General features: G+C 34.7%; 1 protein-coding gene and 1 long non-coding RNA gene across 2 annotated transcripts; both read right to left on the reverse strand.

Moving 5' to 3' along the window:
- Nucleotides 1-8,925: 8,925 nt before the first annotated feature.
- Nucleotides 8,926-11,654, reverse strand: LOC131025837 (uncharacterized). The gene is made up of 8 exons (XM_057955621.1): nucleotides 11,514-11,654; nucleotides 10,532-10,805; nucleotides 10,371-10,455; nucleotides 10,162-10,178; nucleotides 9,786-9,907; nucleotides 9,540-9,697; nucleotides 9,346-9,466; nucleotides 8,926-9,219 (listed from the first exon to the last, which is right to left on the reverse strand). The coding sequence occupies exons 1-8, from the start codon at nucleotides 11,652-11,654 to the stop codon at nucleotides 8,926-8,928; spliced, it is 1,212 nt and encodes a 403-aa protein (XP_057811604.1).
- A 1,471-nt stretch (nucleotides 11,655-13,125) lies between these two features.
- LOC130986949 (uncharacterized) lies at nucleotides 13,126-15,050 on the reverse strand. The gene is made up of 2 exons (XR_009089506.1): nucleotides 14,755-15,050; nucleotides 13,126-13,434 (listed from the first exon to the last, which is right to left on the reverse strand). It is a non-coding gene; the product is annotated as an uncharacterized LOC130986949 (long non-coding RNA).
- Nucleotides 15,051-15,742: the final 692 nt, after the last annotated feature.

Below are 15,742 nucleotides of genomic sequence, written 5' to 3' on the forward strand. Positions count from 1 at the left end.
TTCGCGGGTAGGGTCTGTTGACTCCGAGTTCTGGGCCTTTGACCGCGAGTTTGGGCCCAAACAAGGGCTGGATCCGTTTTTTGAGCCTGTTTAGGCGGTTTTTGGGCTTTTTATTGTCCTTTTTATTTATTTTATTTTTCTTTAAAATAGAATAGATGTTGGGTTTCCACGAATGGGTCACGAAGAATTTTAATTCTTTAATTATGTTCTTTGCATGTCGTGGTGGTTAATCCCTTATGCTCTTTACCTGCTTTTGCCCGTCTTTGTTTATTAATATTTGTTTATTAATTGCGCTTAGACGAGCATGCTAGTAGGTTTGCCGTTTTCTTAAGCATGTTTTAGAATTCTGCGAGCATGATTTACATGTTGCGTTCTAGAGAAGCATGTTTAGGTTTATGTGTTGAGCATGATCAAACCTTTTGAAAGAAAAAGACTAAGCTGTATTAATAATTTTATAGATGATTAAAAATTATTTAGATTTCCACAAGCGGTCTCTAGACAAAGTGATTGGCGATGTGAGTAAACGTCCACACAGCGTGGCTTACTTCATGTTTGTTCTTTCATAAGTTTGTCAGATGAGATTTCTATAAAATATTTAAATCCATTAAAGTAGTGGGAGTTATGCAGTAAACGTCCACCCCACGTGGCTTACTTGTATAATTTTTCACAAGTACTTTGGAGAATGGTATTAAATAAGATAACCAAGGAAATTAAATTGAAAGCGGCATGGTCCGAGTGAGTATGCTAATTTCGAGAATTTAATTTTTAAGGTTAAAATGTGGTCATTGCTTAGATATCATATCAAGTACAATGTACAACTCCCAAAGGAGTCCCTTCTTGATGATGATATGGTCTAGTTAAGGTGCCAACTATTGATTTCTTTTGTCAAAAGGTTAAGTTGACATGGATAGAAATTAAATGACTAGGTAAATAGTCTGGTTGAGGAGTTCGTGTGTAAACGTCCACCCCACGTGGCTTGCACATGGAATTCTTTGAGCCGTTGGAGGTTTCATTAATATTGTTTTATCAAAAGGTTACAATATTATTGTTACGAATTATGTGCTTTATGTTCGTTACTTTCAGATATGTCTATGTCTCCTGTTTATTTATTCTTGCACAAAGTCTTTTAACCGGTCCACATATATAAAATGGAAACGCAGTTTTGGATTTCTATCTTTATCACAAACTAACACAATTTTTGTGTTGCTTACTACTCCACATTCTTATGGTCCGAACAATGAGTTAACTGATGAGAAAAAGGAATTACATAAAAGGTGGCATGTGACGAATAATGTGGCTATATGCTTTGTTATGAGTATAATGTCACAAACCTTGTAGCTCCAACATCAGGGCATGGACAATGCTATTAGCATCATGCTGAATCTCAAGAAAGTGTTCGGAGAGTCGGACTGAGCTGCTCATTTAAATTTGATGAGAGTAATCTTGTTAATTTTATGAGTGAGCACAGCTCAGTGCACGAGCATGTCATGCAATTTTTGACGGACTTGACTTGCTCAGTGGGAGTATCGACGGTGAGGCAAAAGTCGATATTATCCTGAACTCTCTTCCCAAGTCTTTTAATTAAGAACTTCCGCCTCAATGCTGTTATGAGCAAGAAAGATACTTCTTTTGAGTTACTCTAGTTACGGCTAAGGAAGTTGTGGGAAAGAGATGTGCAAGCACTTGTTATTGCCAAAGGTGAGCCATCTTCTTCGTCGAATGACGGGAAGAAGAAGGGTCCAAGGGGCAAGAAAGACAAGGGAAATAGTGGGAGTAGTGGTGTGATAAGATTGAGTATTGGAGATTTTTTCTTTCAATACTCAAGGCAAAGGGTTAAGGTATTTCACTTGCTATAGTAACTGAGACATGTCAGCTCGTTTTTCTACTCAGTTATGAGTAGTGGATAACGAGAGAAACTGATAATGATTGTTACATCTTGCATGGCTTTTTATAAGCTGACAAGGAAGCTGAGAAGTGATGAGATGATAGTCTTCCTAGGCAACGTGACTAGAGTCGCAGTTGTTGCAATTGGAGACTTGTCTTTAAGTTCTAAAGACATAGTTTAGTTTTTTGAGAGTTCCTTATCATGTTTCAAAATTTTGAATAGATGGATCACATGTCAATTTTGATAGTGGTGTTTCTATCATAAGAAATGACAAAGTTGTCTATTCTGGTATTTTTGAACATCTCTCTTCATACTATAACTTGTCTACAAAATACCTTTATATTGCATTTACATCATCGAACAAAAGAAAGAGAAAAGTTAAGGCTAATCTCTCATGAGGATCTTACACATATATTGATACCCTGGAAATAGGTCACATCTATCTTAACAAGATCCAAAGGCTCGTGTCTGAATAAGTACATTGGATTCAATCCAGGTTGTACTATTTCGAACCTGCGAATCCTGTATAGAGGAAAAGATGGAGACCAGGTCATTCATGACAAGGGGGATAAAGGGCCAATAATGTGTTAGGAATGATCTTTTCTGATTCATTGTCAGTGTTTGGGATTCCAACCCAGTTTACTACACCGTGTAATCCCTATATAAAAATGGTGTGGTGGAGAGTAGAAATAGGTCACTCTTGGAAAAATATGTTCGATGATGAGTTATGTATCTTTGCAATTAGTCCTAAAGAATCAGAAGGTGGTTATTAGCAATGACACACGATTCTTAGAAGTGGACTATGGGAGTAATCACTAATCCAAGTCAGATAGTGTGCTTCAAGAAATTGAAGACATTAGACAGGCGATTCCATCACCCAAGCCAAGTGTGCAAGAGTTTTGTACCACAAAACACTGCACGCACTGTTGACACACATGTGCCACCACAGATCCATTGTAGTGGGAGGGTTGTGGGACAACCCGATCGATTTATGTTCTTGGGAGAATCTTTGGATTCAGTCCCTGGTAGTGAATATAAGAGAATCGACCCAGATATCTACTTGGAATTAGTGGAAGACGAGAATGTAGATTTCTGGCACGCCTCAATGGAGCAATCCATTAAGAATATGGTTGTATACTAAGAAAAATCTTGCTACCAGAATGCCGTAAAGCCATAGGTTGCAAGTGAGTATACAAGAGAATGATAAGTCCGAATGAGCAAGGTCGTAGTTTTTAAAGCTAGACTGGTGGCGAAAGGTTATGCCCAGTGTGAAGGTATAGGTTATGATGATATTTTCGCCAGTGCCATGCTCAGAACATTCGGATCATTTTACCCATAGCAGCTCACTTAAACCATCGAGGTTACGTGAGGGAGGGAGAGAAACATCTCGTGTCAATCGCTCTCGTGTCATCCGTGATGTGGTTTATCTTGCATTTTATGTAAACAATATCCTCCTAATTGGCGACAATATGGAGCTATTGTTAAGACATAAAGTAATGGTTATCCGAACAGTCTCATATGAAAGACTAAGGAGGTACAGTATACATCCTTGTGATCAAGGTTATAAGGGATCACTAGAAAAAGATGTTGGGCTTATCTCGAGTGTCTTACATTGATACTGAGAATACTCGTTGTAGTATGAATACCGCCAAGAAAGGATTGCTACCTTTTAGATATGGCGTTCCTTGATCTAAAGACTATGTCTTAAGATGCCTATTGAGGTTGAGGAAATGAAGGCAGTTTTCTACATTTCCGCGGTAGATAGCTTCATGTATGGATTGCTATATACGAGATCTTATATTTGCTATGCAGTTAGCATGATTGTAAGATATCAGTATAGTTCTAGTTAAGACTGAACTGTGGTAAAATTATATTCTCAGGTCCTTGACTAGAGAATAAGGGTAGTTTACCAGTTAGACAGTTTAGTTCCCTTTTTGGATTATACGGTTTCGGATTTCCAGGCTGACCGGAACAAAGAATAATTACCTCGAGCTATGTGTTTTCCTTGGGAGGTAAAACCTTTTGGTTTGACCACTACCTCCAGGGTCTAAGAGTGATTCCTAGTTTGCGTGAGAGCATCACCTTCGTGGTACCTCAAGTGCAGTTGCAAACTCTAAGGAATCCTAGAACCACAAGGGGTCAAACACATGGAGAGTAAGTACCAAGTTATACGATTATTCGTAAATCGAGGTTATGTGCTTAAAGAATAAATTCTCACATATTGGAGAAACCTACTGATCTTTTCACAAAAGGCTTATCGCAAATGGTCATTGAAAGATGGGAATGCGATTGATGCCAGATTGATGCCACCCACTTAGGAAACTTTAAGTATAAGTGGGAGAAGTGTTAGGTGATTGGTAAATAGACGCATTGTATACTAAAAGTTTGCTTTAGTATAAGTGGGAGATTGTTGGATTTGTATACTGAAAGCAAGAACGTTTTATGCTTGTATACAATGTTTCCTAAGTTCACTATCTAATCTCCTATCTGATTGTGTTCATGATTGCATATGTATGTTCTTTATCTCTATGTAAGTAGATTATATGGTGTGTTGTAGATCACAGAAGACCATATAATTGGAATAACCTTAAGAGATATAATATGATCACAGCCGAAATAACTCTAGGACAAGTTATTGGTTTAGGCTGCAGTATAGATGGAAGTAGTTTGTCTTGGCTACTTGTCTATACTGGTACGTCATTATGTATTGATAGGACCACAGTTTGAGATGTATTCTTCTATCTGACTTAAGTGAAGAATCAAGATCTCGGTGACTTATAAATCTTAATACTAATAAGTATTCAGATATATATGTTAACTCGTATATCACTTTGACTTACTATGGGTGAAAGTTATATACTAACTCGAGTACTCTGTATCTTGGGTGATAGCGGTTAATATATGATATTTGATTATCTGTATTAGTACCCGTATCCGGTATAGGATAATGACATCCCCTTAAGGAGCTCAATAAGGTTTATTGCGCTAAACCCTGCAGGTTGATTAAGTTCAGGCGCAATAATAAAGTTTGAGTGGTACTGCTTAAGGATTTATAAAGAGATTAATTAATTTAAGCTGTCAGAGCTCTAATTAATTAATGGATGTCGGATATTTTAAATACGGAGATTTAATAAGTCTAAATACAAGCCCCCGACTCATCACCGGCAATAAAGGGGTAAGTCAGTATCGGTTCTCTAGTGGAATGAACTGATATTTATAAATTAATTATGGTCTGGGCTGACCATAGATAAATTAATTTATTTGAGGCCCATCTTTATTCCTTGTATCTGGTCCCTGGACTGGCCCAATGTCTCCTAGCCCTAGAAGGAGAGAAAAACGCCTCCTACACTAATTCTGTGCCCACACGTATTTAATTTTAATTAAATACAGCTGTCAGCTCTCAGGAAAACAGACTGATAAAATATTAGGGTTTTGAGAGCTGTGGGGCGCAGGGAAGAAAAAACGTGCGGGACTTATTTCTCTCTTGGGACTTTCATAGATCGTTGTCCATCCAACGGTGAAAGCTGAGCGGGATACAGTCGAGAAGATCAGAGCTGGAGTCAGATTTTCGCAGGAAACCATGTTCTGGCAGTCTCCGTAAAACGGCCCTAACTTCCTCCACAGAACTCCGATTCAGACGAATCAGGCGGCCACGGAAAGCTCTCTCGAAGACGAAGAAGTCGTATTTCTGCACAAAATACGATTGGAGGTCGTTTGAGGGGTCAAACGGAGCGTTGAAGTTGGCTGACCTGTTCAGCGACAGATTGACGAATTCTTAGGAATTCTTCAGGTATTTCTGAACTCCAACGTGCAGCTGTTAAATTCATAGGAGCATGTTAGGATTAATCGTTGTATGATAAATTAATAATAATCCAAGAAACGATCATCGGGCAAAGCGGAACGTTAATTCAGTTTAATATTCCTTCAAAATCGATAGTAGTTAATCAATTAAACATTCATTTCTCACATAACTTAACCTTCAGCGAGCGGCGGCGATGTTGCTGCGGCGGAGGCGGATGGAGTGGGGCGCTTCCGCTTCAATTTTTCATATTATCTGCTCTTGGCCTCTCTCTCTTTCTCTCTCTCTCTCGCGCGCGAGCTATTTGCTCCCCAAGCTAGATGATGTGTGCGATTTAGTTATCTTTTGCCGTGTTGATTTCCGTTGGTTTTGCTCAGACATTACCTGTTTAATTGCACTTTTGGTGTAGGAATTACATGGATGGAGAAGAAAGCTCGAAGATGGAGAAAATATTGAAAGTCGAGAAATTTGATGAAGAAGTTGATTTCGTGGATGGCAGACCAGCTCTGGCGAGCAGAACTGGCGTGTTGCAACTCTGGCATTCCAACTCTGGCGAGCAAAGCTGGCGTGTTGCAGCTCTAGCGTTCCAGCTCCGGCGAGCAGAGCTGGCGTGTTGCAGCTTTGGCGAGCAGAGCTGGCGTGAGGCAACTCTGGAGGAGTTCAGCTCTGCTAGCGCGTAGCTCTGGCGAAAGTACTCTGGTATCCCGCTCTGGTGAACAGCGTTGGCGAGCAGCTCTGAAGCCTCTGCTCTGGGGGGCTGTTTTGAAGATTGGGCCGAAGCCCATTAGCTGTGTTTTAAAGGGTTTTAATTCCCTAATTTTTCCTGAACCTAGCCGCCATTCTTAGCAGTATAAATAGGTTGATTAGGTTGACTTTTAATAACTTTTTGCTTTCGGAGACAGTACACGTTTTTATTCCCTAGACTTGGAGTTAATTAGTTTTTTTTACTTACTTTTGTTACTTTGAAGTTGGCGGCTATAAGCAAGAATTCAAGGCAGACGATTTCCTTTTTATTCCAAAAGTGGTGATTTTATTTTATTCGCAGTTCAATTTATTTTCTTGTTCTATGTTTGCTTTTATTTATTTGATTATTCTAGTTTTAATCATGAGTAGCTAATTCCTTAATTCGGCGAGAATAATGAAACACTAATTTATTAATCTGTGAGACCTAATTGGTTTTAAAATTGGTTCCTATTGATTTCGATTTATTCCTAGGGTTTAAAGATAGTTCTGATTTTATTTAAGTCTGGCCAATTTAGATTTAATTGGATTACAGTCAATTAGCACATCCAATCCGTAATTGTTGGAATATGGTTGATTAGTGACAAAGCTACCGTGTTCGTAGTAGGAATAAATTGGTGGATCAATTATTACTAGTGTATCTAGGATAATTGGTCTAAACTGGGTTCCTTCATCTTAATGCTATTAGAATATTAAATCTAGGTCTGGCGTCTCCAGCTAGGTTATATTTTAATAAGGGAAATAAGCACGTCTGGCGTCTCCAGCTGTTTATCGACACAGTAAGTAGGAATTGGGGTACGTCCGTTGCGTTTCACGGTATCCTATAACTGGTTGGTTGATAGGGATTAATTAATCTTTGCGTCGATGATCAGAGCTTTGAATTAGTGTGGATTTATTTGAGCCGAGTTACTTCTTTATTGATTATTTTCTAGTATTATTTTGTTTGATATTCAAATTGCTTTCTTTAGTTAATTAATACTTTTCTCAAAATTAAGGCGTGGTGGCATCACCAAAAATATAGATTTTAGGGAATTGAATGATTTTACCTGCTCTCTATGGGATCGACCCTACTTATCATCATACTAATTTATTTTGATAATTTTGCAGGAATTATTTGGTGGAAACGACGTCCACCACCAGAGAATCTGCTCCTTCTTCTATGAAGAAATCCGCCGTCGCTACCGCTACCGCGGCTCTGAAATTTCCGGCAACTGGTCCATGCCCTCGTCTCTAACTTCGTCCCCTTCTCTCATCTCTTATCCTCGCTGAATCTCCGCTCACTAGTCAAAGAATCTCTTTCCCCCGATTCAGAAATCTGGCGACCCTCTTCCGAAAGACCAGCAAGCTACGTCGCCTAGAGTTCGCAGCATGGGTGGATGCTCAGACCACGGTCGATTGCAGAGAGTTGGCAGATTAGGGCTCGATTTAAGTCTCCATTTGATGGGGCGGAGGATTTGATGGGAGGCAGAGGCAGAGGCAGATTAAGGGGCGGGGCAGACGGAGTCAAATCGGGGGAGCATCGGACCAGGGGAAGGCTGCCAGAGGCGTGTCGGGCCGAGGGAGGTGGCGCAGCGGACTGGGGGCGGGGGAGGTGGTCGATCGAGAGAGAGAGAGAGAGAGAGAGAGGAACTTAGGAATTTGATATTCTGGATCAGAATCGTAGTTTAAATTATATAAAATTAAAAGAAAATAAAAATATTATATATATATATATACACAATATATATGCATCGGTTGATTCGATTTTCGACCGATTAAATTTGCAAAAATTGAACGGATCAAAATTTCCTAAAATTCTAGTCGAACCGATCGAACAAAAAAAATCGATCGTTTTGGTCAGTTTTCGGTTGATTTGGTTAGCCGACTCGGTTTCTACACACCCCTTAAGTGCTTCCTCATAAAATTTTAATTGTCGTTTTTAAAAATAATAATACTCCATCCGTCCCACTTCAAATGTCCCACTTTCCATAATGGGGTGTCCCACTCCAAATGTCCCATACCTTTTTTAGCAATACACTCTCTCTCTATACTTAATATTTAAACAATTTCCACCAACCCACTTTATCTACTTTATACCCACTTTATCTATTTTATACCTATTTCTTAATCTCCGTGCCCAAAAGTAAGGGGACATTTGGAGTGGGACGGAGGGAGTATTATTCACTTTCATTATAATATTTAAAATTATAATTTTGTTCACTTTTATTTATTTACATTCTGATTTTAAAAAGATTATTGAAGTTTTTATTATTAAATTTATAGTATTAAGAATAATTTTTATTATTTTTTAATATTTAAAATCATAATATTATTTACTTTTAAGTATAATATTCTTTAATTTTACTAATGACGTTTTTATAATGACATTGATGACGGTATGTATAAGTGACATGTATAGAAATTAAATTAAAACACATATATGACGCTTGTTTTTAATTAAAAAAAAAACTAATACATAACAAAATTAATAACGCTAATATTTCCATGAAAGATAACTCATTTAAATAACCTTTTTATTTCCAGACAGAACTGGTATCGTCGTGATCTGCGACAAACCCTCACACTCTTCTTCAAACGATTTTTGAGAAGACTGAACATTAAACTCTCCTTCAGAATTCTGACCATTAGTAGAAGCATATTTCTGCACAGTATCAGCATTGTTGCACACTTTTAGAACAATGTATGGCCTGTCATTCAGTGTTTTGATATCAGCTCTCAGCTGAACTTTGAACAGGATAGTCTTCCCAATATGAGCACTTTCAATTTCTTTAGGGATAATTTCCAAGTGACCAATCTGTTACAGGGAATAAAAACTTAGCCTGTTAAAACAAAAAATTATTTTGTATATTTTCAATTTTTTTTCTAAAACAAACATAACAACAATATTCATAAATTATTCAAATAATGAACTCTATAATACCTCATTGCCTTTCAGCTCTATCTCTGATGCTTTCTTTCCCAGTAGAGTTATGGATTCTTTATCCCAAACCAAGAGTGATACATTGTTTGTAGAGTCAACTACATTAAGTATCAACATGTACCTACAATAATACAACATTTAAATATAACTGACACATATTAAAATTCCTTTAATTCGAAGAGTAGGGGCCAAACCTTTGATTAGCTTTCCCATCATATTTGTTGCAAGCACCACAGAAAAATCTATTGTTCAATTTAGCCACTTTCCTTGTGCATCGAATACAGGCCATATAACACCAAGTATATGAGCAATCAACTGACTCAATAGTACCACAAATCCATGCTTCTCCATTCTACATAAAATTAGTAAACTGAAGTAAATTCACAAAGTACATTTCATATGACAATTTCAAATAACCATTAGTTGTATAAGAAAACTACCTCATTGGTCACAATTTCATCAATAGCCTTAACATTTATATCTTCATCAGAGACTGAATCTTCTTTAACAGTTTCCAAATTCAGTGAGAGTGTTTTTTTTGAAAATTTGATCCCCACTGACACTGAATCAAATAAAACAAATTAAAAGCTTATAAATTGATACTAAATGGTACAAATAAAATTATTCATCACACAAAAAACTCTTACAGCTCCCTGAACTTTTTTATCTCCTCAATTTCAGTGTTTAGGAACAGCCTAGAAACATTTCTGCTTGTGCACACACGAACATCGCCTACAAAAAACCAAAAAACATATACTGAATATAACACTATTAAAATAAGAAACAAACTTTCACATTTAAGATATAAACTTGTACCTTTGTAAAGCGTTGGCCTGCAAAATTGTACTATAACAATTGGCAGTTGTTTATGTTCATTGCTAGCTTGCATTTTAAATGAGTACACATAATCCTCCCAAAAAGTGCAATAGATTTTATTGTGGCTACACATAGAAATGAAAAAAAAAAGTCAAATTTCAAGAAGCAACAACAAAACATAACAGTTAGGCAGATTTTTTTAAACATACCTAGCATCCTCAAGCACAAGCTCTATGAGCTTCACATTATTCTGATCTTTGATATACCTTTTGCCCACCAACACTCCAATAACATCTACAATTTAAATAAATGTTAATATACACATTTATTTTATTTGAACATATTCAATAACATGTAATTCATTATTTACCAAACAACACTTCCTCATTAGCATCTTCAATAGCACTTATGTCATTGAAATCCTTAAATAGGAATTTTTGCAACGGAAAATCAGGATCCACACAGGCTGACATTTGACTTTTTGGGAACAGCACAATTCTGTAAGGATTGTCAACTGTCTTGTTCCTCACAAAGTTGTTATTTCGCACAAAAAAATTCCTAATTTGCACAACAACATCCTCTTGCATAATATGCCCAAGTGCACCACACTGTCCACGTGGTATAGTCAAATGAATTCTTGTACCCTATAAAGAAACATGCAATATACATGTCACACAAAATAAGTAGGATATTATCTATATATATATATATATATATAATTGGACTACTATACAATCTGTTATTAATAAATAATTTCACAGAAAACAGTAAATATTAACTATTACCAACATAGAATATTTCACTAAATTTTATTTGTATCTTGTTTTCATGAACAAAATCTCTTTATATTTTACAATACTAATACATTTATTACATCTTGAGGATGATAAATAATCTCTAGATATATAAAAGATAGCTGAACTTCAGGTATAATACTAAACATCAATATATACATTACAGCTGCATGCATCTCAAACATACAAACTGATAATAATACTATAGATAAATTTTGAAAGTGTTACTTAATCAATAATTAAAGTTGATGAATCTATTGATTGATTAAATGTTTATTTCATGTTTTGCTGTCATGGACTGTCACCTAAAACTGATGCATCTATTTATTTGCGTGTTTATTTCATTTTTTTGCTGTGATGGAGTGTGATCTGCCCGATGGCCTAAATATAAACTAAGTAAATTTTAAACACAGCAGAAATATGATGTATATTATTTCTTAAGTGTTTATTTAATTTTTCAGTTTGATGGAGAGTTCATATTAAAGCTGTCAATATAAAAAACAATAAATATCATTTGATTAGTACAAGACATGATAGATGCGTTACAAAATATAATACCTCACGATCATGCTCCACACATTCAATAGAGGATTGTTCCCCTCCATACTTGATAGCATAGCGACGAATGCATATGACTTTTATCATCGAATTTGTTACAGAAGGATGCAAATCCACAATTTTGGTATACACAAGTGCCATGATGTCTTCCAATACCTGCAACCATTAAAAAAAATATCAATCATACTTATCTGTAATAGGTAGTATTCGTAAGAAAAGATTCATTATATGTACACCTTAGATATAGATTTTTAGTACTTAAGAGATAAAATTGAACTACACAAACAGGGCTCACAACTTTCAAGCATAACAAGAGATAAAATTGAACTACACAAACAGGGCTCACAACTTTCAAGCATAACAGAAGAACAACAAAGGTATGTAAACAGGTAGACTTTCCATTCTTTTCAGTATATTATTTATCAGTCTAATATTACCTCTGAATCTCTTCTTGAAATATTTATGCTAAAACAGTAATTTCAAACAGCTTTCATCAAACACAAATTTATGATTCTGAATCTCTTCTTGAAATATTTCTGCTAAAACAGTAAGTTTCAAACAGCTTTCATCAAACACAAATTTATGATTCTGAATCTCTTCTTGAAATATTTCTGCTAAAACAGTAAATTTCAAACAGCTTTCATCAAACACAAATTTATGAGTTTTTTGGAATATTTCTTTCTTAAATCATTCATTTGGACATCTTTCTTTAAACAACAAACTATATTTTTTGGATAAATATTTATTTTTTGAATAATATACAAAGCTAATAGGTCATATTCATTCAATATTCATTGACAAAAGTTATGCAAACAATGATATAACACAGACTCTTGCATCTGCAAAATGAAACCAAAATATATGGATTTCAACTTCCATCGAATATTCTTCAAAATCTGATATATTTACAAAGATGAAAACCTTTCTCCCAAAATATTTTAGAAAATGAAAACCTTTTTGCTAAAATAAAAGTATATTTTAACAGAGAAGAAGATAATACCAGCAAATATTTTTTCAGAGTATTTTTTCGAAAATGAACGAAGGAAATGAACAGCCAATGAGTTCTATTTATAGGCAAACTTAGGACGAATTCAAATTTTGAATTTTGCCCCCATGTTTGGGCCCCAAGTTTACCGTAAATTAGCTGCTTTTACCGCCCAAATTGTGGTTTTCAAGGCATTTAAGGGTAAACTAATAAACCTCTGAATATTAAGAATATTACACAGCAGATTTATGATAAACTAAAACATGGTGGTTAAAAAGGTGATAGATTTTCCCGCCAATTTTCATGCAAGATAAGGCTCAGCTTTTATATAGATACATAGATATAGATTATTGTTATTATTATTATGAAATAGCTAGTGAAAGATTAGTGTGACACCCAAATTCGTTTTAATTTTAAATGAGAGCGCACGCGAAAAAACATGACTATAAATAGATATTTAATGTGAAAATAGAGAAATAAATATCTTATACTTTACTAAACATGACATTTTTAAGTAAAACTAAATTCAAAACATTTGATTCGCCATTCGACTTTCCACGCGCCTCCGGCCTTTAAAAACCTGAAAATGTTAAGTATGAGATGAGCATACAGGGTACACTCAGTGTGGGAACATGCAATAATTGTCCACGTTAATAAAATGAGAATCACATATGATCAATACATTCGTGACTGAAAGTCGCACGGTGGCATACCAAGGACCTTTCCGTCCTGGACCGATTGAGCCGGCCCCTGGCGACTGGTTGCAACCATAACTTTAACATGAAATCGCATTGTGGCATACCAAGGACGGTGAAGTCCTGGACCCATTGAGCGGGCCCCTAGCGATATAATTTAATGCAACTCACATATGGTAAACACATGATATTAAAATGGACAAGAATTAACCACGGGCATGTACTGAAATAAATCCCACACCTGAAACTTGAGCTTTTGACAATCACTTGAATAATTCAAATCAAAGTCAATGTCATAGTCGTGCCGCACCTAGTCCCATAAAATTAAACATAATTTAATAATAACTATAAATAATATATATATATATATATATATATATATATATAACTTAGTGAAAATAAATAAAGATACCGTAGTAATTTCAAGCTTTTGCGTTTATTTGGCTTGATAACTGAATAGCAAATACACCTATTTATAGTAGTTGGAAAATAATTTTAAAATGCATAGGTTTGATGAATCAAAAGTTATAGGCTTTGCTGTATTAGTTAGAAAATATCTACGTAGCTAGAAATGCATGCATGTAATACACATGTATAATATTATTAGTATGGCTCAACTTTAAAGATAACTATGTACATATATATATTTTAAATTCGTAAATGTACGTATATGTATATATTCATGTAGATTTGTTAATTTTTCTTTTTCTACTCACTTGTTATCTTTAAATCTTGGTTCAAATAAACATATATAACTATAAATAATTACAAACATTTATTTATATAATATAATATAATTATATATTTGAAAATAAATTTTATTTTTAAAGTCTAATTATAATATCAAAGTTATTATTTATATATGTATTTTTAACTAGGGGCACGACTAGACTAAAATAAATAAAATATTTTTCACACACTTTATAACTTAAAAGTTCACTAATTTTCAAATAAAATTTGTAAAGAAAATAAATGGTTTTGGGCTGTGACAAACCTATCTACTTAAAAAAATTTCGTCCTCGAAATTTGACAATTCATAGCTGCAATAATCTTCAACATAATGATTTGAATACTGAACTTGAATTTTCTCATAATAACTTCAATTATTGCAGCAAAACTCAACATACTTTCAACGTAAATAATTTATACTCATCCCCTTGAAAAATATTTGAAATATATTTACCTTGATGTCGGAGCACGTAGAGGTCGAATGGATTTGTCATACTTGACTTAAAAACATTTTAAGAACAATTTTATTTGGCAGAGTCTACAGGAAAGTAGACCTGCTCTGATACCACCTTGTGACACCCAAATTCGTTTTAATTTTAAATGAGAGCGCACGCGAAAAAACATGACTATAAATAGATATTTAATGTGAAAATAGAGAAATAAATATCTTATACTTTACTAAACATGACATTTTTAAGTAAAACTAAATTCAAAACATTTGATTCGCCATTCGACTTTCCACGCGCCTCCGGCCTTTAAAAACCTGAAAATGTTAAGTATGGGATGAGCATACAGGGTACACTCAGTGTGGGAACATGCAATAATTGTCCACGTTAATAAAATGAGAATCACATATGATCAATACATTCGTGACTGAAAGTCGCACGGTGGCATACCAAGGACCTTTCCGTCCTGGACCGATTGAGCCGGCCCCTGGCGACTGGTTGCAACCATAACTTTAACATGAAATCGCATTGTGGCATACCAAGGACGGTGAAGTCCTGGACCCATTGAGCGGGCCCCTAGCGATATAATTTAATGCAACTCACATATGGTAAACACATGATATTAAAATGGACAAGAATTAACCACGGGCATGTACTGAAATAAATCCCACACCTGAAACTTGAGCTTTTGACAATCACTTGAATAATTCAAATCAAAGTCAATGTCATAGTCGTGCCGCACCTAGTCCCATAAAATTAAACATAATTTAATAATAACTATAAATAATATATATATATATATATATATATATAACTTAGTGAAAATAAATAAAGATACCGTAGTAATTTCAAGCTTTTGCGTTTATTTGGCTTGATAACTGAATAGCAAATACACCTATTTATAGTAGTTGGAAAATAATTTTAAAATGCATAGGTTTGATGAATCAAAAGTTATAGGCTTTGCTGTATTAGTTAGAAAATATCTACGTAGCTAGAAATGCATGCATGTAATACACATGTATAATATTATTAGTATGGCTCAACTTTAAAGATAACTATGTACATATATATATTTTAAATTCGTAAATGTACGTATATGTATATATTCATGTAGATTTGTTAATTTTTCTTTTTCTACTCACTTGTTATCTTTAAATCTTGGTTCAAATAAACATATATAACTATAAATAATTACAAACATTTATTTATATAATATAATATAATTATATATTTGAAAATAAATTTTATTTTTAAAGTCTAATTATAATATCAAAGTTATTATTTATATATGTATTTTTAACTAGGGGCACGACTAGACTAAAATAAATAAAATATTTTTCACACACTTTATAACTTAAAAGTTCACTAATTTTC

Source organism: Salvia miltiorrhiza, chromosome 5 (genome assembly GCF_028751815.1).
Source record: "Salvia miltiorrhiza cultivar Shanhuang (shh) chromosome 5, IMPLAD_Smil_shh, whole genome shotgun sequence".
In the NCBI taxonomy this organism is placed as follows: Eukaryota; Viridiplantae; Streptophyta; class Magnoliopsida; order Lamiales; family Lamiaceae; genus Salvia; species Salvia miltiorrhiza.

What these genes read in the sequence shown, in the direction of transcription:
- LOC131025837 (XM_057955621.1), bottom strand. Translation starts at nt 11,654, where the DNA reads ATGGCACTTGTGTATACCAAAATTGTGGATTTGCATCCTTCTGTAACA. An exon ending in GTGTGGAGCATGATCGTGAG is followed by an intron (nt 10,806 to 11,513) that starts GTATTATATTTT and finishes GTTTCTTTATAG; the next exon opens with GGTACAAGAATTCATTTGAC. An exon ending in TAATGAGGAAGTGTTGTTTG is followed by an intron (nt 10,456 to 10,531) that starts GTAAATAATGAA and finishes TTTAAATTGTAG; the next exon opens with ATGTTATTGGAGTGTTGGTG.